Source organism: Lipotes vexillifer, unplaced genomic scaffold, assembly GCF_000442215.2.
Source record: "Lipotes vexillifer unplaced genomic scaffold, Lipotes_vexillifer_v1.1 scaffold209, whole genome shotgun sequence".
NCBI lineage: Eukaryota > Metazoa > Chordata > Mammalia > Artiodactyla > Lipotidae > Lipotes > Lipotes vexillifer.
Genome location: NW_006787556.1, coordinates 267,151 through 289,013, shown reverse-complemented (window position 1 = coordinate 289,013; position 21,863 = coordinate 267,151). Strand labels below are relative to the sequence as shown.

General features: G+C 46.5%; 4 protein-coding genes across 5 annotated transcripts in view; 1 reads left to right on the top strand and 3 right to left on the bottom strand.

Annotated features, from left to right (window-relative positions):
- GABPB2 (GA binding protein transcription factor subunit beta 2) overlaps nt 1-3,957 on the bottom strand; it is a 23,739-nt gene extending 19,782 nt beyond the window's left edge. Inside the window, exon 1 of the mRNA XM_007460248.1 lies at nt 3,630-3,957. The gene's annotated coding sequence lies outside the window, so the exon portion shown is untranslated. The remainder of the gene's footprint in view (nt 1-3,629) is intronic.
- Nucleotides 3,958-5,401: 1,444 nt separating this feature from the next.
- MLLT11 (MLLT11 transcription factor 7 cofactor) lies at nt 5,402-10,525 on the bottom strand. The gene is made up of 2 exons (XM_007460247.1): nt 10,370-10,525; nt 5,402-6,705 (listed from the first exon to the last, which is right to left on the bottom strand). Exon 2 carries the CDS (start codon nt 6,697-6,699, stop codon nt 6,427-6,429), a length of 273 nt encoding a protein of 90 aa, XP_007460309.1. The 5' UTR covers nt 6,700-6,705; nt 10,370-10,525; the 3' UTR covers nt 5,402-6,426.
- Nucleotides 10,526-11,297: 772 nt separating this feature from the next.
- On the top strand, nt 11,298-17,232 carry CDC42SE1 (CDC42 small effector 1). 2 transcript variants are annotated; one of them, XM_007460246.1, is made up of 5 exons: nt 11,298-11,403; nt 14,530-14,847; nt 15,377-15,487; nt 16,199-16,287; nt 16,558-17,232. In XM_007460246.1, the coding sequence occupies exons 2-4, from the start codon at nt 14,794-14,796 to the stop codon at nt 16,271-16,273; spliced, it is 240 nt and encodes a 79-aa protein (XP_007460308.1). In that variant the 5' UTR covers nt 11,298-11,403; nt 14,530-14,793; the 3' UTR covers nt 16,274-16,287; nt 16,558-17,232. The 2 variants fall into 2 exon arrangements, with proteins under 2 accessions (XP_007460308.1, XP_007460307.1); XM_007460245.1 differs by lacking the exon at nt 11,298-11,403 and adding an exon at nt 11,523-11,581 and having other exon boundaries at nt 16,558-17,219.
- Nucleotides 17,233-19,517: 2,285 nt separating this feature from the next.
- CUNH1orf56 (chromosome unknown C1orf56 homolog) lies at nt 19,518-21,592 on the bottom strand. The gene is given in 4 exon segments (XM_007460244.1): nt 19,518-19,538; nt 20,597-21,411; nt 21,414-21,505; nt 21,507-21,592. Coding segments are annotated over 4 exon segments (1,014 nt in total).
- Nucleotides 21,593-21,863: the final 271 nt, after the last annotated feature.

Sequence of the window (21,863 nt, the reverse complement as noted above, 5' to 3'; positions counted from 1 at the left end):
AAAAAAAAAAAAAAAAAAAAGAACAGAGATGTCACTGCACCTGTTGAAGGTGTCTCAGCAACACCTAGAGTTTTTTTTAGACAAAGTCAACAGCTTGGCCAGACTACATACTTTGTTTAAAAGTATAGTTAGGTCTAAAATCATTACAGTTTTTCACTTAATAATTTGGGCATTATTAAATCTTTGTGAAAGCTCATAGTAAAAAAAGGATCTGAGTAGGAGAGATTTTTTTATTCCCTGTAAAAGGCATATAGCCAACTCTCAGTTATTTAGGGTAAAAGAAAAAACAAAACTTGCTAAACACATGAAATCAAAGGTAATAAATGGTGGAGATTAAGTCTGAAGAGCATGCAAAATGGTTCACTTAAATGGGTGGTTACTGGGACTTCCCTGGTGGCACAATGGTTAAGAATCTGCCTGTCAATGCATGGAACACGGGTTTGATCCCTGGTCCAGGAAGGTCCCACATGCTGTGGAGCAACTAAGCCCGTGTGCCACAACTACTGAGCCTGCGCTCTAGAGCCCATGAGCCACAACTACCGAAGCCCGTGCGCCTAGAGCCTGTGCTCCGCAACAAGAGAAGCCACGGCAATAAGCCCACCCACTGCAACCAAGAGTAGCCCCTGCTCGCTGCAAATAGAGAAAGCCTGTGGGCAGCAATGAAGACCCACTGCAGCGCCCCCGCCCCCAAATGATGGTTACTGTAAATTAGAAACTGGCCTGGGTATAAAGGATACCCAGGATAGTGAGAAGTTCCTATATGCAATGCAGAATCGTCTGAATGGTATATAAACACCACTCACTACAAATCTTCCAACCAATGAGGAAACGGCTATTCTTGATACATTTAATTTTTATTATGTTTCCTTTCATCTTGTACTGCTTTGTCCATATTGTAAAAAGTAATTTCTCATTTTAAAAAATGAACAAAAGAGAGTCTGCCATTTCAAGGAAGACAATCGGCAGTATTTACTGCCAATTATCAATTATAATTTCAGCTTCCATGCAAAAAACAGAATTTTGGGAATATCCACCTCCATGAGTTGATAGCTTACTATAAACTTTTCTCATAAAAGTGGTGATACTAATGAATGTGATTTTTTAATATTGTATAAAATGCATCAACATTTGGAGGATGGGAATTATTTGGTGAACCAATATTTTTCAAATGACCAATGCATGTTACCAAATCGGTAAAAAGATTCATTCAAAGTGAAAGCAGATCAATGGGTTTTAAGGTAATCAAGTATAAAACATTCACTGACATGGTTTCAGATTCCTCATTGCAACTAACTTTTAAGAAATTGCCACTTGTTGTAACATCAAAGAAGAATATCCACAATTACCTGAACAAGCTATTAAAATACTCCTCCTTTCTCCAAGTACATATTGCAAAAGATTGAATGTAGAATAGATATGAAAATAAGAAATACATATAAAAATTATTAAGCCAGAAGTTAGAGATTTGCAAAAATATAAAACAATGCCATTCTTTTTTTTTTTGGCCGTGCTTGTGGGATCTTAGTTCCCCCCGGCCAGGGATTGAACCCAGTCAGTGAACGCACCAAGTCCTAACCACTGGACTGCCAGGTAATTCCCAAACAATGTCATTCTTCTCACGATTTCTTTAACTTGGAAGTTATTTACTTTCATAAAGTTTTGTTATTTATGTTAACATGTAATGGATTTATTATTGTATTTTAATTAACATTTAACAATTAATTTCAAAACAGTAAATAGCAATAGATACAGCAGATTGGAGTCCTTAATAATTTTTAAGAATATTAAAATCTGAAAACCAAAAATTTTGAGAATCATCTAGCCACTATGTGATTTAGATTTATTTTATTTAATATTCCAATCTATATCATAGAATATTGTGCTCAAACATGGGTATCCAGGAGACCACTAGGGGAGATTGTTCAACATGAATATATAGTCTAGGCCCTGTGACTGGACTGGAGCAGAGGATGAATTTTAATAGTGTGAAAGTCTATAACCTGATCTAAGTTTTTACAACTTAAGAAAATGTTACAGAAAAAATGATAGCATACCCTTCTTACAGAAAACTTATATTTGCATTCCTCCATGGTTATCTTTCTTTTAAAATATCAAACCTGCCTTTCAATTTAGGTATTACTATTTATTTATTTATTTATGGCTGTGTTGGGTCTTCGTTGCTGTACCCGGGCTTTCTCTAGTCGCGGCGAGCGGGGGCTACTCTTCCTTGCGGTGCTCGGGTTTCTCACTGCAGTGGCTTCTCTTGTTGCGGAGCACGGGCTCTAGGCACGCGGGCTCAGTAGTTGTGGCTTGCGGGCTCTAGAGTGCAGGCTCAGTAGTTGTGGCACACCGGCTTAGTTGCTCCGCGGCATGTGGGATCTTCCCGGGCCAGGGTTCGAAACCCGTGTCCCGTGCACTGGCAGGTGGATTCTTAACCACTGCTACACCAGGGAAGTCCCTACTAATAGTTTTTGGTTTTGGTTGCACCCATGCCCGCCGTTGTGGAAGCGCAGTCTTAACCACTGGACTGCCAGGAAGTCCCAACTAATAGTTTAAAACAAGAACAAACATTGTTAATCAACTATACTCCAATATAAAATAAAAAGTTAAAAAACAAAGAAAAAAACAAAAAATTAACCGATAGAAACAGTGAAAAAAATAAGAAGAAAATTTTAGGTGGTTCATTAGTAGAAATGACTCTCACATTTTCTCAAATTATACTATATATAAAAAGTATATCACCAAGACCCAAACACCTCTACTGGGAATTCCCTGGCGGTCCAGTGGTTAGGACTTGGTGCTTTCACTGCCGGGGCCAGGGTTCAATCCCTGGCTGGGGAACTAAGATCCCACCAGCGCACAAAGCGTGGCCAAAAAAAAAAAAAAAAGGAAAGTCATAGAATGTCCTTTTCCCGAGATGTTTTAAAAAGAGAGATGAGAGAGGAAAGTCCTCCTGGGAAGGGGGAGTAGAATAAGATGATGTCAAGTGGCTCAAGGAAATCTGTGAGAATAGGAGAAAGCTAACGGGAAGGAGAAATGGAAGCGAAGAATCCAAGATCTGACGACATTTTTTTTTTTTTCTATTGCACACGTACCCACTGGGCCGCCAGCTGTACAAACAGCTGTGCAAGAACTGGAGGCGGGGCCCTTACTGCTCTTGCTCAGATTACTGAGCTCACTAATAATCTTTAGGCTATTACTGGGGTCAGAGAATCAGAGTCTCCGTTTTCTCCTGTATCACGACTCCTCCCGTGCCTCACAACGATGTTCTGTCTTTCTGGAAGAAGGAGCAGGGAGCCACGGTCTCAGCCCAGGGGGTAGCCCCCGGTCCGGGCTCCGCGCTGCCCCCTAGTGGTCACCTCTGTGGCCTTGGCTTCCCTCGGTCCAGTTCCCCAGCCCCAGATCTTACACCCACCCCATTCTTCACCTCCTCCCAGTCCCCTCCCCTTCCTCCCGGCAGCATCCCCTTCCTCTCCTTCCCCCAGCCACCCCGGCTCTGGTGAAGGGGCACCGCTCCGTCTGCACCCAGAAGTCCGGGGCTGGGCTGGGAAGCGGTGCAACTTTTACAAGGCAGCCTCCCTCCCAGCCGTGACACCCCCCGATTCCACGCATCTCTTCTTCCCCCTCACCTCCTCGTCCGGGACGTTGCCGGCTGTGTTTTCACCGAGCCCGCCAGTTTGGTCCTGTTTCCTTCTCTAGTTAAGACTCCCTGTCACTGACGGTTACTTTTTGACCTTTTCACATATGCATATTTTGGGGGCCTTTAACCCCCCCCTCGCGGAGAAATGGAGGCAGCAAAATGGCGGACCCGGAAGTGAAGACGGCGAATATAATTTCTGGCGGAGGAATCTATGAAGAAAAAATGATTAGAAAACCCACATTTGCATTCAAACAGAAGGGTGATGTACCCCAGAGCCTCATTTTCTATGCTCGGAAGGGCTTTGAGGTAAAATAGTGTGTATCCGAGACATTTTAGACAGGACTATTTAGCGAGGCGGAGTATTATCGATTACGTGTCTTATAGTTCCGGCAGGGGACGGACCCGATGGTTTGTTTTGGCGCCAAGAACCCCGCAAACCGCTGAGAAATCGGATTCTGCGTCGGTCCTGCTCTCTCTTGCTTGTTTTTAGGGGGCCACCCTTAGCGTTGATGAGAAAACCCTATTTCTCTGTCTCAACCTGGGGTGAAGATGTTTGGGACATTGCTGGCTTTGCTCATGAATTGAGCTCTGGTGCCGGACGGCCACATTTCCAGGTACAGCCTTAATGTAAGGAGCCCAGAGCCAAGCTGTCAGCGCGAATATTGAAACAACGGAGTCATTTCTTTGTGGGGGGCCTGGAAGAGGATGGAGCATGAGTTTGCAAATCCATTTAAGTACTTTATTTACCAAACAGTTGATTCCCATCTCCACCCACCGTTCTTCTTGAACTAAAGGACAGCGAGAAGTCGGGAAGGAAGACCTTCAAAAATAAGTAAAAATAGAGGACATATCACTGCTCCACTCTTTATTCGATTTTGGCTTTTGTCGTTGATGGTGGGCCTTTCAAAGTCTACGGGGAAGATTTACATGATACCTCCTTCTCTGGATTTCTTTCTTTTTTTGTAATTTATTTTATTGAAGTATATAGTTGATAAATGATGTGTTAATTTCTGCTGTACAGCAGTGATCCAATTGTACATATATTCTTTTTTATTCTGGTTTATCACAGGATATTGAATATAGTTTCCTGTGCTATACAGTAGGACCTTGTTGTTTATCCATTCTATATATAATAGCTTGCATCTGCTAATCCCAAACTACTGATCCACCCCTTTTCTGAATTTCTCTAGATCCTGTTCATGTACTTTAAAGGGTTTACGGCATACTACCCAAATTGGTATTTGCAGCTTCCCTTTTTGAAGGTCAAAATCATTGTCTCATTCTTGTTTACAACCTCTGTTGTCCGACTCTGTCTCATACAGTAGGCACCCATAAACTACTTGTAAATTAATCCAAAGTTGTTTTTTTTTTTAATGAGTTATAAGTAAGCAGATAATGTATTTGGGTTAATTCATTTATTTTGTTAGGCACCCAGGCTGAGATAATGCAGTGCAGATTTAATGCCATAGGTGCCTTCTGAGGCATCTGGAATTGTTACCTCAAATACTGGTAGTCAGTGGGCAAGCACAAGAGTGGTTGGTTACAGCTTTCTCCCAAAATACTTTAAATAATTTTAAGCTGATTTCACCTTTGTTATCTATCTGTTCAACTTGAAATTCATCATTTTAATGTATAAAGGCTACTCAAACCCTTCCTCAAAGTTGAATATTAGGTAAAATATATAAGCTGAACTTGGAAGCAAGGCTAATTTTTGAGATCTATACTGCTTCCTTGTGAAGAGAGAAAACTAGAATCCAGTCCTGGGATTGAATGTCTTTATTAAAGAAGTGATTAAATGGCAGCACAAATCAGCAGCAATAATTTTAGAAGGAGTGGAGACAAGGTGTAGGGTCAGCGTTGATTGTTCATTTCATGGTATCAAGGTAGCTGAAGAACTGTGCCTGAGGCCCATTTGATCATTATTCTACATTGCAAATGCAGGAGGGCAAAACTAAAATACTAAGGACCAAACCCTAGGCCTTTTAGAAACTGAATAATACCCTACAAATTATCATAATAGTCAGCAGGATTGCATCTTAAGATTTGAAATCCCAGTGGTTTTCCTCAGCTAGAGTTTTCAGCCCACAGGAGCAAAATTGTAAAGTAAGCTTGAAGAAGGAAAACCCTTTTGAGAAAGCATAGCTATTTCTGAAATGATTCAGTGCTTTCCCCTATTGTCATCTCCCATGATGTATTATTTCCTCTTGTTTTAAACCTTTATCCCCAATTTCTCTGAGAAAAAGTGTATTACAGGAAGGAGGACCACCTTAGCCTTTTAGAAATCCTACAGTCTTATAGCAGATAATCTCAAACTGAAACTTACAGGGTTTTCATCAACCCTTGAAGAAATATTTGTGTTTACTGGCCTGGAGCAAGAAATTAGGAAGGTTTGAGCAATCTCTGAAGCTGATTAAAATGAAGTAAAAAAAATCAGTCCTCCATTTTGCACTCCATACTACTCTCTGGTGCCCTCATCAGGCCTGTTTTCTGGAATTAATATCTGGGGGGGAGGAAAGGAATCCCTGTGACCCAATACTCCATTGCTTGAACTCTTTACTTTGTGGCTTGAGGGTTTTTGAGAGAAACTGATAAGAAAGAAAGATAGATAAATAAATTAAATAAATAAATAAATAAATAAATAAATAAATCACAACTCTGGCAGATTCATCAGCACCACCTCAACACAATAGAGGGGAGAGAACAAGACTGATAGGATAAAAGGGTGGAAAGGAGGGGCTTGAAAGGGCAGGAAAGGAGGGCAAGGTGGTGGGAGAGAGGTCTTGGGCTTAGAGCAAGTCCAATTCGAAGGAGTGGATGCTGGCAATGGGAGCTCTCCAAAAGTTGAAGGTGCTGTACTCAAGGAGGGCATCGCCTTCCGGGTTTTTCTCCTGCTCTGCTCCGGTTGCTTGCCCCGTTGTTTTGCCAACGCTGCTGTCCTTGGTCTTGTAGGTGGATGTATCTGACAGACCCAGGCCTTCCAGCTCCGACAGATCCAGTTCTGGAATGGGCATCCTCCAGAAAAGAAAGGAGCTGTACTGGCTACTCACAGGGTCCCTCATAACTTCCTAGAAAGAAACCACTTATCAGTCTTCATGGTATTGCCACCTCTTTGTGGCCCATGGCCTTTCCTTACTGAGAAACTTTACATCCCCATTTGCCTCTGTACATAATTCAAGTTCCCTAGGACAAACTTCAGGAATCTTCCTCTATTACCATTTTCTACCATTTCCTAACTCCTCCCCGTCTTGGAATGACTTATTTACTGCCTACTGCTTGGGTCTGGTTTTCAAGGCCTTCCAGAATCTGGCCCCATTCTTCCTAGCAGTAGTACGTTCTCTGCTACAGCTATGCTTATTCCTGTCTTAACTCTCTCCACTCTCCAGCTTAAAATACTATCCAAGTTTCAAGACTCCATTCAGGTCCCTAGAGGAATCTTTCCCCTGAACTCTTATTATATTTCATATTCTTGATTTCTTCCTGCCCTTCGTTTAATAGGTCATGGTACCTCTGAAAAGGGTTTCCATGATTTTTCTACTTTCTATTTTCCTCCCTGCTTTCTAAACCCTACTGTAAACTCACCTTTTCCTGGAGGACATTCTTAAACTTACTTAGCTCCATCTACCCTATTTCTTCCAGTATCTCCCACAATGCCTGTAGAGTTTTACCTGACTATATCAGTTTGGGGTTACAGATCACTGTTATATGTCTTGTATAGGGATAATCTTATCTCCTTCAAGGAACTGAGAGTTTCCCCAAGGGTGAAAACCATGCTACTTTGTACCTTCTTCACAAGTGCTAGGCTTTAAACACAAAAGACACTCAAGGCTGCTGACTAATTTTCCCTTAGTATTTAATACAATGAATACCTTGCCACTCCCCTTTATAACCCCACAGATAAACCTTAACAGCCTATCTATTTCTCTCTAGCCTACCTCCCCTTCAGAACAAAATGCAGGTGTAAAAGAATTTTTCTATGCCATAAGAGGATCGCTTCTCTGACCCAGTGCTAGAATACACCTGATGATAGAGCAAATGGATTAGAAATTTCAGGTAAGGAAAGTAAAGTTTAGATTGGAAGGAGAAAGTCTTTTAACAGAATTAGATACTTTTCCATGTTTTAATGAGTACTTCTTTCACCTTTCCTGCCGGTTCCACCCACACCCTGAACTTAGACTATTATACCTCCCTGCAGCCCCCACCCTGCTGCTTACTAACCAAGGGAAGGGGCAAGAAGCAGTAGTTGAAATGTTCCCAAAGGAGCAGAAAGAACATTCCACTGCCTCCAAAAATAGAACCCCCATTTCACAAGGCCTTCCTCCAACAGAGTCCATTGGCTCTCACCAGACCTTGAGACACCTAAATAGTGGCCTTAAATAGATTCCACAATGCCCCCATATAATGTGGCAGAAAAAGTAGGCCTTAGTCTAGAATACAGTTATGTGTGAGTGTAGGGGCTTTAGGAATGGTAAGTGGGTAGACTAGGATGTTTTTAATGTTAGAGTTACTCTTTTTCTTCTTAGGTTCAAGCTCCAAAATAAACCCTGGGAGCTGAGCATTACGCAGCAGACAAGCTGCTTAAAAGGAGGGTAATTCGGGGACTGTAAAAGCGTGGGGGAGCATGTTGAAAAGGTGAGGTCATCATCCTATGATATTCAGCCCTGATCATCTCCACAGTAATTTGCAGAGTCATGTGCACAGAAAGCTACCAAAAATGTTGTGCCAACCCTGGCTTAGTCTAGGACTGTAGAGATTGTAAGAAGCAAACCTTAGGCGTCAGCAGCATTATTGACTTCTTCCCATGGGGATTTTTTTAAACTAACAGTACTAGTTGTTTGCCAATCTAGCTGGCTTCTTTTGTATCCCCTCCCTTACCAGTCCCCTCCAGAGTGAGCTTAGTATAATGCTGGGCACATAATAGGCTCTTTAAAAAACAGAATCATAGGGGGGAAAAAAAGCATAGAATTTTAAAACTAGAAAACACCTTAGAAATTATCCAGTCAGTTTGGATAGGGTCTCATAATTTCCAGTCTTGATTCTTTTTTGATGTGTTATACATAGATAGTTGCCTGCAGCTTTTTATAATCCTATACCAATATTCTCAAAACTTGCAAGAATTCTTAGTTCCTGAAGAACAGATATTCAGTGGGTTAAGTGTGATTCTGATATGAATGGTGAAAATGCAAAAGGCAGAAGAGAGGAAGATAGGATCTGAGAAAGGGAAAAAGCTCTTTGACAAACTGGCTCCTTTTCTTCAACCAGTATATGTATAAAAACAGTCCAGACAATTCTGAATGTCTGGCAGAGCTTCTCTTGCAATTAAAAAAGGTAACGGAACTTGTACAAAATATTAACTTAAAAGGTCCAAAATCTCTAGCCATGCCATTGATTCAGAGACACGTACAGAGTACCAAATGCATTTCGGAAAGGCACTCAATCAAGTATATACAGCATTTAAAATCAAGTCAAGAACATTGACTGCACCAAAAATTGACGCGAAAATACCCGAATATTTTAAATTTAATATAGTATGGATTTAATTCCCAAATACCCAAAATTTGCACAGGGTCCCATTTCAGCTAGCTTTCTCTTCCCCAAATATTTTCTACCCATAGCTCATCTATCTTCATATCTCTCATTTACTTATCTTAAAGGGCTTGGACAGTGCCTTGTACCACAATATATGCTCAATAAATGCTTCTCACTATCCTTCATTTTAAATTATTCAGGCATTTTAGGCAAAGGTAATTTCTAAATATCACAGTCTAGTCTTAGAGATACACAATTAGCAAATACATAGCATAAAGTGGCTCTCTCTGAGCCACACAGACACGCCCAGATACCCTTTGTCCATATCCTCAGTGGGACTCTAGGGCCTACCCAACAGGGCCTTGCTGTGTCATGCTGCCACTGTAGAGGGGAGGACAAGGGATGGTGGTGGAGGGGAATGGAACCTCTCTGGCGTCTCATTATATGTGTCTCATTCTGCTGCAAATAAGCATTCCTTTTCCAGAATCTGCCCCCATACCTAGCTCTTGTGGACTGTACTGATTTCAATATGGGATCAGGCAGTTCTCCAACAAAGAAGCCCCTACCTTCCTACCTCAAACTGCCTCTTTCTTTGGAGAAAAGGTTTGGGAACGGGAGGAGACTGTTAAAAGAAAGATCAGGATTAATCTCAATATTATCTCAATATTATCGCTTATCTCTCCCTCCAAACTCCTTCCTATGGAGACAAATAAGTTTGGGGTGAGGGTAGACACATCAATGGAACACAACAGAAAACATCTGAAGATACAGGGAAGTAGAGGCTAGAGTGGTACAGTAGGACTAGAGATTCATCAAAAAGCTGGGAGAACAAACTGACAGCTTGAAAAGGAAGATGTAGATTACTAAACTGAAGATAATAAAATTAATAATTTTATTATCTTCAGGACAATGTTATAGGCAAACTGACAATTGAAATGAGATAAATGCTGAGAAATAACTACATGTAAATTGTTAGAAATTAATATCTGTGTAAAGGATTATAAGGCATGGATGGAGATCTTAGCAAAGATGTAAAACGGTGAATAACTGCCTATTGTTCACAGCGCCGCCTTCGCTCCTCTTGAACTGTCCCCCAACCCCATCCTCATTTGGGGTCTTCAACCTAACTAGAAGCACCGACTATCTTTTCAGCCCCTTGCCGCCGCCCCAACCCCCCCGCCCCCCCGCCCCGGTTTCGTTTACCTGTTATCAGTGAATTACTAGCGTGTTCCAAAGATGGAGGGAGTACTTCGAGGGCTCCGATGTCTGCTCTGGGCTGGAGAACAAGAAAGCTGTTGGGGCTTTGACGGCTTTGTCTTCTCACTTCCTCTCTTGTTCAGTGACTGAGTCAGTCTGCTCAGTCTCCCCCTGCAATGCAGCCCCTCCTAAGAATGGCGGAAGGGCTCCCCGCCCCCTCCCGGCCTGACTCGGCTAATTCAAAAGATAGGTTCCAGAACACTTGAGGGAGGGAGACAGGACTAAAGCATCTCCGTAGGCTTATTGGTCCGATTCCCGAGCTCTTCCAGCTCCCCCGTGCAGACTGAGGGTGTAATGAATGAGAAGTTAATTGTCCTCTAATTTTAGGTTTATGGATTGAAAGTCTTGACTCTAGACATCTAGGAGAGGAGTGTCCCTTTATTCCCCAATTTAAGGATTTCAGGTCACCGAAGTGTTTTTGAGAATCACAAAAATTCTCCCTCGGTCCCTCCCGATTTGCCTTCCCACCCTCACAATGGGTCAATAAACTTAGCCCTATTGCATTTACGGTAGGGCACAGGAACATCGGGGATGCGTGTGCTTCTGCCAATCTCTGAACTCGGTTGGGGCCGAAGGATTTGGGAGCTCCGCTTCCTTTCGCCCCGCAACGCCTGACGCGCAAACAGAACGCACGATTCTGGAGGGTCCAGCTTGCGTGCCAGGCCTTCCTCGAGGGTCCGCTTTCCCGGGTTTTCCCGGCAGGGGCGGCGGCCCTCGGGGGCTTCCGAGGCCCCTCCCACGTCCCTCCGTCCTGCAGCGCCACCTCAGTCCAGAGGGGAGCTGTGCGCCCGGCTCCCAGCCGGACGGGTTTCGTAATCGCGTCGCGGCCGTTTCCGCCCTCAGCCAGCCGCACCTCTGCTTCTCCGCCCTCGGCTCCCCCACCTCGCCGAGGAGCGAGCCCGGGAACCCCACGCTGGCGGGCACCGAGCGGGAGCCCCCCACCAGCTGGCGCCGGACGCCTGGATGCCGGAGCAGAGCAGGTGAGGCCTCGGGCTCGGTCCCTCGGCCCGTGCGCCCCGCCTGCCCAGTCAGGCGGAGACGCACCGGATGCTGGGGGTGGGGGAGGAGGGCGTCCACGGCTGTCGAGATGCTGGGTCGGTGGCAAAAGGGGTGCGCCGGGTGAGGAGCCGTCCCTGTCCGTGCTCCGGCGGTGCGCAGGTGAGGCCAATGAAGAGCAGAAGGGAAGACGGGTCTGGAGTGTTGGGGGGAGACGGGAGGTGGGAAAAAGGTCTCTTTTGAGACTCACCAACCTCGGTGCTGCCGTGTGCCAGCAAACTGAAGCACAGCTGGTCCGGGAAGGTCTAAATCTGAGACAAGCAGCCACGCGAGACAGTGACAAAGTCGGAAGGATTCACAGAGAGGCCCAATCCTAGTTCAAACTTGGGAGGAGCAGAGAATTTCTGGGTAGAGTCCGGGGGTGGGCAGAAATGGAGCCTGTGTGACTGAACCTATTGGGCACGGGGAGTTGAGGGCCTAGCCCTGTTTCCTCTTAAGCCTCCACAAGACCTTTCCTGGGGAAGGGCACGGTTGGTGCTGGGGCAAATGCCTGTCACTTGACTGAAAGTTGGGGTCCACCCCCACTTCTCTAGAGCCCCGCAGCAGCCCTCATGTCTGGAGGTCTCCATAGGGGACCAGCTGCAGCCCTGGGCTCATAGCCAGAATTGCCCGCTCCATTTTCTCAATTCTCTTTCTCTCCAGCTGCTTCTTGTGAAGGCTTGTCAGGCAGCGGGGTAGGAGGCCTTGGGGCTGGAGTCAGCGGGACCGGGAGAACCGGTTTGGGGCTAGAACAGGACCAGGGAACTACCTCTACATCCTTCTCCCCTGGAGCCTTTCTCCCATCCATTCTCCTGCTCACTCCCCAGTAGTTTTAAAGCTCTTAAGCTCTCCTGTGACCTTGGTGTCTTTTCCAGCTCTGTATTTCACCCTTCCTATTTGGGAGTCAGGCCCAAGTCACAGCACTACTCGGCAGTCAGGGTATGGCCTTATACGATCTAATCCTGACCCCTCCTACTGTTTACCCAGCCCTCCCCCTTCATTGTGGAGTTGAAATAGTGGGTAGTGGGTTCAGGTGCCTCTTCTTCCTGGGCTGACCAGTTGAGGACTTCATTTTTCCTCAACCCACTCTTCTCTAGATATTTTAAAGGAGAGTGGCAGCCAATCACTCTTACTTCCTTTTCTGGCCTGTTCCCCTCCCCCCTCACCACCACCACCGCTTCACCCTGCCCGGTCTTCTCCTCACGCTGACCCCACCCCCAAGTTTCAGAGACCCTTATGTCCTGTGTCCTAGGGAATGGAATTTCCTGGTCACTTCTCACCATCATTGGTCGTTTCATGCCAAGTCCCACACACACACTTTCCCTCCACCCAGCCCTGGCCAGGTCGGTGGAAAAGGAACAGAAACGTCCTTGTTCCCTCCACTGCCCCTTTCCCTCTCTCCTCCTCCCCCTCTTCTCTCCTTTTCCCTCCCACCATCCACTTCTGTTCACTCAGCTTTGAGCAAGGAGGGTGTTGGGGGAGAGTCCAGTCTCAGTACAGCGTGTCTGGTAGTGTTGGGGGTTTCCTCTGATTCTTCATTGTTTTCTTCATCCCCTCCCACCCCCCCAACCCTTACCACCCAACACCACCACCAGCACGACAAACCCTGTGACTGACTGACTTCCCCACTGACCACAGCTCCCCTCTCTGGACAGCCGTGTTCTGACTTCCGCCCTGTCTCATTACTCCTCCCCTCAGTGGTGGGAAGGGCAGTAAGAGAAAGCCTGGACTCCCGGGTCCTTCCATCCCTCAGAAGCTGTGTCTCAGTGTTTGTGTGATCTCATCTCAAGGCTGAGAAGAAACCCTCTCAGTTCTTAGGTCAGTGTAGGGTGCCAGAGCATCAGGGTTCCAATCTTGGAGGGAGGGGAGATTCCTATTCAGGCGAAAGTGTAATGTGCATGAAACTGCCCTGTTTGGAATCTTTGAGGTTGCTTGTATTATAGGACTAGGGGAATGCAGTGAAAATAGAGGAAACCTATATGTGCCCTACCCTGGCTGGTAGTAATGAAGAGGGGAGGAAGTTCTTCCTTGGACACTAATGCTGTTGGAAAGTTCCTCGTGTTTGGTTGGCTGATGAAGATTGGGGGTGGAAGTGGTAAGGAGGGAAGAGAGAACAGGTCACAGCATGAGGGGAGGAGGGAGGGAGGGAGGCCCAGCCCCTATGGGGTGTGAGGCAGAGCAGAGTGGCACGACAGGACATGTGAAGAGGGTGGGGAGGCTGGAAAAAGATTCCTCATGGGACAAGATACCTGGCACGTGTACCTACAACCTGTGCACAGATGATCTCCACAAGACACACACGTGGACATAGAGTCATGGCATATATGTGCAAACAGAGGTGCACACAGAGGAGTGCATTGACATAGAACACAGATAAAACAGAGTGTAGGCAGCCCTCAGGAAGGATCTCAAGGTCAAGTAAGAAACTGTTAAATGGCTTCTGGGAGGGGTTGGATCTCAGTTGAGGGAAATGAGGAGGAACAAAGGCAGGGAACAGAGGGAAGAAATTCCTCACTGTAGAAAGTCTTAGGTTCCAACCTGCTGCAGTTGGTCACCTAGGACCTAGGTAGTCAAGGCCTCTCTTGGTCTTAAAGAAAATCTAGGTGTTCAGGGTAAGGTAAGCAAAAAGGGAGGGTCAGGGGTGGAGGCCTTGTTTGTGAGAACAGAAAACCACCATTTCCTCTTCAAAGTCACTTAAATGCCCCTCCCCTTCTGCCTTAAACCCAGGGAGAAGGGAGGTGGAGCTTGTAGCACCCCCAAACTTTGCTCATTTCTGCCAGTATCATTTAGTCCCCTCCCACCCTCTCTTCCTAGCTTCTAGCCCCCTTCCTCTCCCCTCCGTCGGTACCAGCAGCTACTGTTCTGTAACCCTTTGGTCCCCTTTTGGTTGTTTGCCTTTCTCTGAGAGTCAGACTTGGAGCTTCTTATGTTTGGAGAAGGTTGGTGTTGGTTGTAGGACTAGGGCCTTTACAGGGGAGCAAGAAGATATGGGCTCATCAGGAGCCTTCTCAAAGAGTGGGGGAGTGGATTTCTCATTAAAGTTTCTCCTCTCTTTACTTTTGCTCATCCAGGGTTCCAGGTCTGTGGAAGACGTAACCTTGTGCCTGCTTGCCCACCCCACTCTCCGACCTTGCTAGTCTCTCAGGGTCTGAGACACTGACCTTCACCACTCAGCTTAAGGGCTCCGAGGACGCCACTTTCTCTAGACCTCTCCAGCTGAGTAAACCCAGGGTGTTGTTACACCTGAGGGGAGTGAGGAGTGGGCGGTCAAGGCACCAGAGCAAGAGCCCTCTGGGGCCTCAGGCAGAGGCGTGAAACTGGAACCATCGGGGAACATGAGTGAATTTTGGCACAAACTGGGCTGCTGCGTGGTAGAGAAACCCCAGCCGGTAAGTCTCCCCCACCCCACCCCACCACACAGAAACCAGTTACCGTATATTGGGACATAGATACATCAGTCTAGGATCCGCCGTCTAAAAAGCACACTTCTTGCCGCCTTCTCTGTCAGGATAGCTTCTATGGCCTGGCAGGTGTGTACATGGAATAAAGGGGACTGGGTGATGGAGGAAGTGAACAGTCCTGGCTATCACTTCTTTTTCCTGTCCATTTTGAGTTGGACAGGGGTTGTAGGTGGAGCTTAATACCTGTCAGTTTTCCCCACTGTTTCCTCATCAGCCAGAGGTGACTTTGACATGTCCTTTCTTTGTCCATTGTTCACTCTGCAGGCCACTGCCCTTACCACCCTGCCTGTGTCCTCTCTCTGTTTATGTTGTTCTAACCTTGCCTTTCATACCCTAGTGATTTCCCTGTTATAATGCCGTATCCCCTTTCCCACTAGGCCCTTAGCTTTTCCCTTAGTGGTTTTCAACTCTTTTCCCTTCCTCCACTGTGATGTAACTCCCTGTCTCCTCCAATCAGAAGAAGAAGAGGAGACGGATTGACCGGACCATGATTGGGGAACCAATGAATTTTGTCCACCTGACTCACATTGGCTCTGGGGAGATGGGTGCTGGAGATGGACTTGCCATGGTAACAAGGGAATGGGGAGAGGTTGATATGAGGTTGTAGCTTAGAACTGCACCCCTTTTTGAAAGTTCAAGCTGGGGGCATAACAGAATACTTGATGGGAAGCAAGAAGCTAGGATTCTAGTCCTGGTCACAGGCTGCATAAATCTGAGATCTGGCATTTCAAGTCTCTGGCCTAGGCTCCCTCGTCTTTACACTTAGCAGATTTTTCTTCATTGGATAGAGGATATATATGTCTTAATAGTTACTTGGAGGGCTTTTTCCAAAAACCATAACCCTTCCTTCTATTAACTAAGAACTGCTGTCTCAGCGCCACAGTAAGTCATATTGTGGTTGGGAGTGTTGGGACAGGGAAAAGGCTGAGCACCTCTATCCTAAGTAATGTTTAATATGCATTTCTGCTCTCAAAATAAGGGAAATGGGCTTGGAGGTAGTGAAGGACTTTCACCAGTTACGAAACACAGATAAATATGGGAGAGTCCTTTGTGAGAGGATCTTACTAGTAAAAGACCCACTTTGTCCATCCTCATGAAGGTCATTGTGAAGGGAGGTATTGAGACTTCCCTTGGAGGAATAGAGATTAGTTTTAACCTTTTCAGATTGATTTTATTGTCAAGGAGGTGGGGTCAACCTCTTCCCTGGAGGGCACAGGGGAGCTCTTTTACTGTGCCATATGAAGATTTAGGAGAGGGTCTCACGTGTGCTTTTTCACAGACAGGTGCAGTTCAGGAGCAGATGAGATCCAAGGGAAACCGAGACAGACCGTGGAGCAATTCTAGGGGCTTGTAGCTCCAATACGACTGGTGAGTGATTAGAGAAACCCATCCAACACCTCCAGCCCCCTGCCTCAGAACCATGATCCTCTGTAAGAATGGGAAGTGAAGGGAGGAAGAAAATTAGAATGGAAGAATCAAAAAGGTAGGATCCAGAAAGGCAGAGAGAAAGGAATGTGTAGACAGATAGAAATAGAAAAAAAGAGCACACTATGGAAATAGTTAAGTGTGAACCAGGTGGTACCCTCTCCCTAAGGTTTTCTTCGAGGCTAATCTTCCTTCTTCTTTTCCTTTAATCAGGTTCCGCTGTGTGTCCAGCCTTCACCCTGTCCAGCCCAGAAGAGATGCTGGCCCTACCAGTTTCCCTCCTAGAATCAGTAACCCCAGGGCCCCTCTTTTCCCTATCTGTCTAATAGTGCCTCAAATGGCTTGGGGGCTGGACTCCCTCTACTCCCTCTGGCTGTAGCCCCTCCTGGAGATGGGGTCAAGGCAGCAGGACTGACCAAGTGACTACTGGTTGGCCAGAAGGAGCTCAGCTGAAGCCCTGGACACTATCAGATCTGAGATAGGAGTTTTCTGGGAACTTGGAATGAGTTCCCTTCTCCTGAATGACGGTCTAGGTGCCACATGTTTTTAAACTCTTAACCTGGAACTCCTTAAATGTGGTGGGTAGGTGAGATTACCAAAGCTGAAGCCGGCTTTGCTAAGAAGCTCCCTACCTCCCTGCCCTTATCTTTCGTCCTGGAATGAACTGAAGCAGACGTCAAGCAGGGTCTGGGAGGGTGGCCACTGGCTAGTCTACTTTTTCTCTTTAGATCTCAGACTTGAAACTCAGTCCCTCAGTATCTCTCTGCCAATACCAGGGTCTTTGTCTAGGTAGGCCTCTAACCCTATGTTTCTGTAGCATTGCTGGCTCCTAAGATCTTTCCTTTTTTTTAAAATTAATTAAAAATTCAATTTAAGATGAGTTCTCTTAATTACCCCCATCCTGCTACTACCTCTGTCCTTAACCCCATCCCTGTCAGGAGCCTTATTGTTTCCCACTGGATAAGAGTTAAGAGGTGGGTCTTAACCTGAAGTCTTGGGGATCTGCCTTCTGCCCACCTCCCTGCTGGCCTAGAGAGCAGGAAGAGGGATCTTGGAGAGAAACCCAGAATGCAGCAAAACTAGAAGTTACGTCTCAGGTTAGACTTATTGATCACTGAGAATGGGAGTGGTGGTGAAATAGGTTGAAAACAATCATCCTTGAGTGATCTTAAGATCCTCCGGCATGAGAGCCGGAAGACCTCTAGAGCAAGTTTTCTCAAACTAGGCACTTTTGACATTTTGGGCTGGATAATTCTTGGTAGTGAGGGACTGTCCTGTGCATTATAGGATGTTTAGCAGCGTACCTGGCCCATCCTAGTTATAACAACAAAAAATGTCCCCACATATGGCCAAATATCTCCGAGGGGGCAAAATCACCCCCAGCTGAGAGCCACTTGATATTTTTCTCTCAAGTGATTTCCACTTGTTCATCCTAAGCCTGAGTCATGGATGAACTAGGGCCCTGCGTAAAGTAGGCTCAATAGGGCTGCACATAATCTCCAAACACTTTATTCAGTGTGTTGCTTGTGCTTGCATGGGTTCATGTCTCTGTGATGGACGTGTACTGTGCTTCTCCATCCTTATGCTCTCTGGAGGAGGGGTTCCTGCAGTGTGGAGACATGAACAGGGTATGGGGGGACTGGGGAAGGGAGGGAGTGAAAAACAGTAGAGCCATAGATACCCCAGCTTATCCTCCCCAAATTTTAAGCTCTGTTTCTGTGCCCTAGTCCTAGAACCAGACACAAATAAGACTCAGGGAGTTTTGTCTGAAGACCAGGTCTCACTGCCCACCTGGCTGAAGAGTCTGCTTTAGGTGGGAAAATAATGTAGGAGTCGGGTCTTTAGGCATTTTCAGTTTTCTCAGGTGTTTTGTTCTGGCCCCTTCCTTGCAGGGTGATTAGGAGGGCAGAACAGATGAGCTCCTGCCTGGTCTGAGATGAGAAGGCAGGGATCTCATTAGCTCAGTAACAGGAAGAATCCTGTTTGATCGTAGTGGGGGTCAGGAATGTGAGAACTAAGATCCACTCTGCTGATTCCACCATCCATCCAGTTTGCCCCCACCTATAGTGACTGAGGTTCTAATTTCAGTGTACTTCCTGCAGATTTGTTTTTAAGTGTTTAAGCTTGGTTATAGAGATACATTCCCAATGTACCCAATTCCAGTCTAGCTAGTTGCTCTGAAAGTAGCTCATCTTGTTGGCCTAAAGTAGCTGAATAGCCTGAGGGTTATACTAGATCTAAAGGGTTAACAGGATAGGGCAGAAAGATGGGGGAACTCCTGGAATCTCCGGTCACCCTGATCTTGAGGCTTATTGTACTGCCTATTCTTTTTTTTTTTGGGCCACGCCACGCAGCACGCAGGATCTTAGTTCACGGACCAGGGATCGAACCCACGCCCCCTGCAGTGGAAGCAGGAGTCTTTAACCACTGGACCGCCAGGGAAGTCCCTCTACTGCCTATTCTTTAGACACAGTCTTTTCTTTGGTGCTCTCTCACCTTCAGCTACCTTCTCTAATGTGTATGCTACCATCACTTTAACAATATTTAGTGTGATGGGAATGGGTTTGAGAGTCATAATTTATATTAAAAATTGTTGGACTTTTAAATACATTTTCAAATAAAAAAAGTTGAAGCAAAATAGTCCCAGAGTAATCACTACAGGTGTGTGTTGGGTTAAAGGGTAGACGTGGTTAATGAAGGCAACTCCTAGAAAGTGGCTGTCATGGAATTTTGTGCCGACCTTACCCTTTCTGAGGAGAGAGGGCCAAGTGTCGTGAAGGCAAGGAGAAGATAACCATCACCTCCCAAGAGCTCAACTCATTGTTCTTCCTGTTCCTTTTTCTTGGCGTTCATCTGAGATTTTTCAAGTCTTTAAAGAAGTACTTGTTTAAAAACAACTTTGGAAATGAAGAAGATGAGCAATGTCAACATTTTTATCCTGGGGGATAGTGGAAGGGACCAAGCCAGATGCTGCTAGCTACACAGTTCAGTCTTAAGGTTCAAGAGATTTATGGTCTCCCCTCCTTCAGGTACCTCTGTAGAAAGACACAAGACCAAACAATGTTTTTTTTCTAGTTTTGTTTTTCTGTACTAAAAATATCCAGTGGGTGCTGGGATTGAATGGGGAGGAGAGGTTGAGATGCTGACACCTCCTCTTGTGGATGAAGTGGCCGTTACCTTCGATTTCTGTTTATCTGGGTAAGGAAACGAAATAGAGAAAAGGGAAAATATAACCACATCCATATTCTTTTCCCCTCCTTGCCTTATCTCCCTCTCCCCACAAACCCTCATTCCCTTAACACTGCTGCCCACTATTTATGCTTCTTTTTTATATTGAATAATGGTATTAGACACAATAAGGAGAAAGACAAAAACAGAAACTGACAGAATGACCAAGTATACATTTTATTGTCCTCCTTTCCCCAAAGGTCCTGTCATCCTGAGACCTTGAGAATATTTTATCAGGTCGATCAGGAACTTTGGTAGCTCTTTTGGTAAAGTAGAGGACAGTCACACAATAAGGAGAAAGACAAAAACAGAAACTGACAGAATGACCAAGTATACATTTTATTGTCCTTTCCCCAAAGGTCCTGTCATCCTGAGACCTTGAGAATATTTTATCAGGTCGATCAGGAACTTTGGTAGCTCTTTTGGTAAAGTAGAGGACAGTTCTTCCCTGAGAATTCTTAAATTTCTGGGAATAATCCCAGGAGGACAGTTCTTTGGGGGTTAGTGGTTAAGAGCATCGGCACTAGTGTCCAACAAACCTCGTTTAAATCCTTCTGTGACTCCGCTACTTAACTTTGTAAACCCCGTTTCTTTATCTGTAAAGTGGGAATAATAATACCATAGTGTTGTTGTGAGGACTGATCCAGGTAGAGTGCACATAAGACCTCAGATACTGGCAGCTGTTACTGTTAAGCTGCGTTAATAAGCTGAAAACTGAAATCTTCCACATCCATCAACTATCTCCACATCAAGCGTTCTTTATATATCTGCAATCTTAACAGTTTGGTCAATAATCATCTAATGACCTACATGTTGCCTAATAGCCAAACAGTAGTTGCTCAAGAAATGATAGGTGGAATCAATGGCTAACAACAATGTGAATAATGAATGCATTTTATGAATCAATAACCAAACATAAGCAATAGTTCACACAGACACACTGGCTGGCTTAGCAACAGGGTTCTGGATATCAGGACTTTTCAGATGCCTTAACAAAGATGCTGGCTGATCACTAAACACTTACTGGTTGCATCTCTGTGAACACTGCAGACAGGCTGTTCCAAATATCCTCCAGCCCAGTCCTGACCCTTTTCCAAAAAGCAAGAGCTGGGCTGGGCCTGAGACTGGGGCTGAAGGGGGTGGGTCTGAGTTGGCTGACTAGTGGGAGAAGAGGAGTAGTGGTGGCCCTGGTGGTGGTCTGAGTGGTGCAGCTGGTGTCAGGACAGAGACCTGCATCGAGGGGGCACTCCTCCCGCTCGCGGTTGCAGGGGCATTGGTGGTAGGTGCAAGGCCGGTGCTCAGTGTGGGGTTGGCTCAGCGCCCCAACTCGCAGGTGCCCCGAAAGGCCACGCGGTTTCCCGGCCCAGGTCCGGCTCATGGTGCCGGACTTGCAGTGGCAGTGCCACGGGCCCCAGGGCATCAGCACCAGCCGCAGATCCTCGGGAGCTGGCATGGCTGTGGGCGAGGGCGGTGGCCACTGGTTCAGGGTGGACCGTGCTGTTGACCACTGGTTCAGGGTAGTGTCGGAGAGCAGCTGGTCCACATTAGCCTTCCAGGTGGAGGGCCGCTGGCTTGAACTCATCCTGATTTCGGAATCCTGGTCATTCGCTGTAAACCCTGGGCTAGGCCCCCCAGGTGTACGCGAAGTCGTATTGTGAGTCTCCAACTCGGTGTTATTCTTTCTAGTGTAAATCACAACCCCCTCTTCCAAAGACCCATCCTCCTCCGCCGACAATCGGGACCTGCTACCTGTGGACACCGTGGAGGCCAAGAGCTCGGCAGCGGCCGGGCCTGCCAGGCTGTCGGCCACAGCCACGACGTCGTCCTCATCCTCCATGTTACCCTCATCTTCTGGGAAACAACACTCCGGGTGCTCCGGGCGGTGGTCCGGTAGCTGCGGGTCATAGGGCCCCCGAAGCGGAAACTGTCCCGCGGTCGAAGTCAGGCCTTCGACCCCCGCCGCCCGGGGCCCCAGACTCAGCAGCAGGGCCCAGAGCAGCGCGCCAGCAGCGGGGACCATGGGGCTGGGCGGTGTGGGGCTGGGAGGGAGGCCAGTGAGGAAGGCCGGGGCTCCCACCTTCTCTCCCTCCCTTCTGCTCTCGACCCACCGGGTCGTTAGAACCTAGGCCCGCGGGGGAGGGGAGGAGGGCTCTGACGCGCGCGCCACGCCCCTCCCCCAGGCCCTTTCCCCGCGAATCAGCTCCGGCAGGCCCAGGGGCTCAGCTGAAAATCCCAGGGAACCTCTGCAGCAAGAACTCCTGTGCCAGAACTGACAGACGGATTGTGATGTA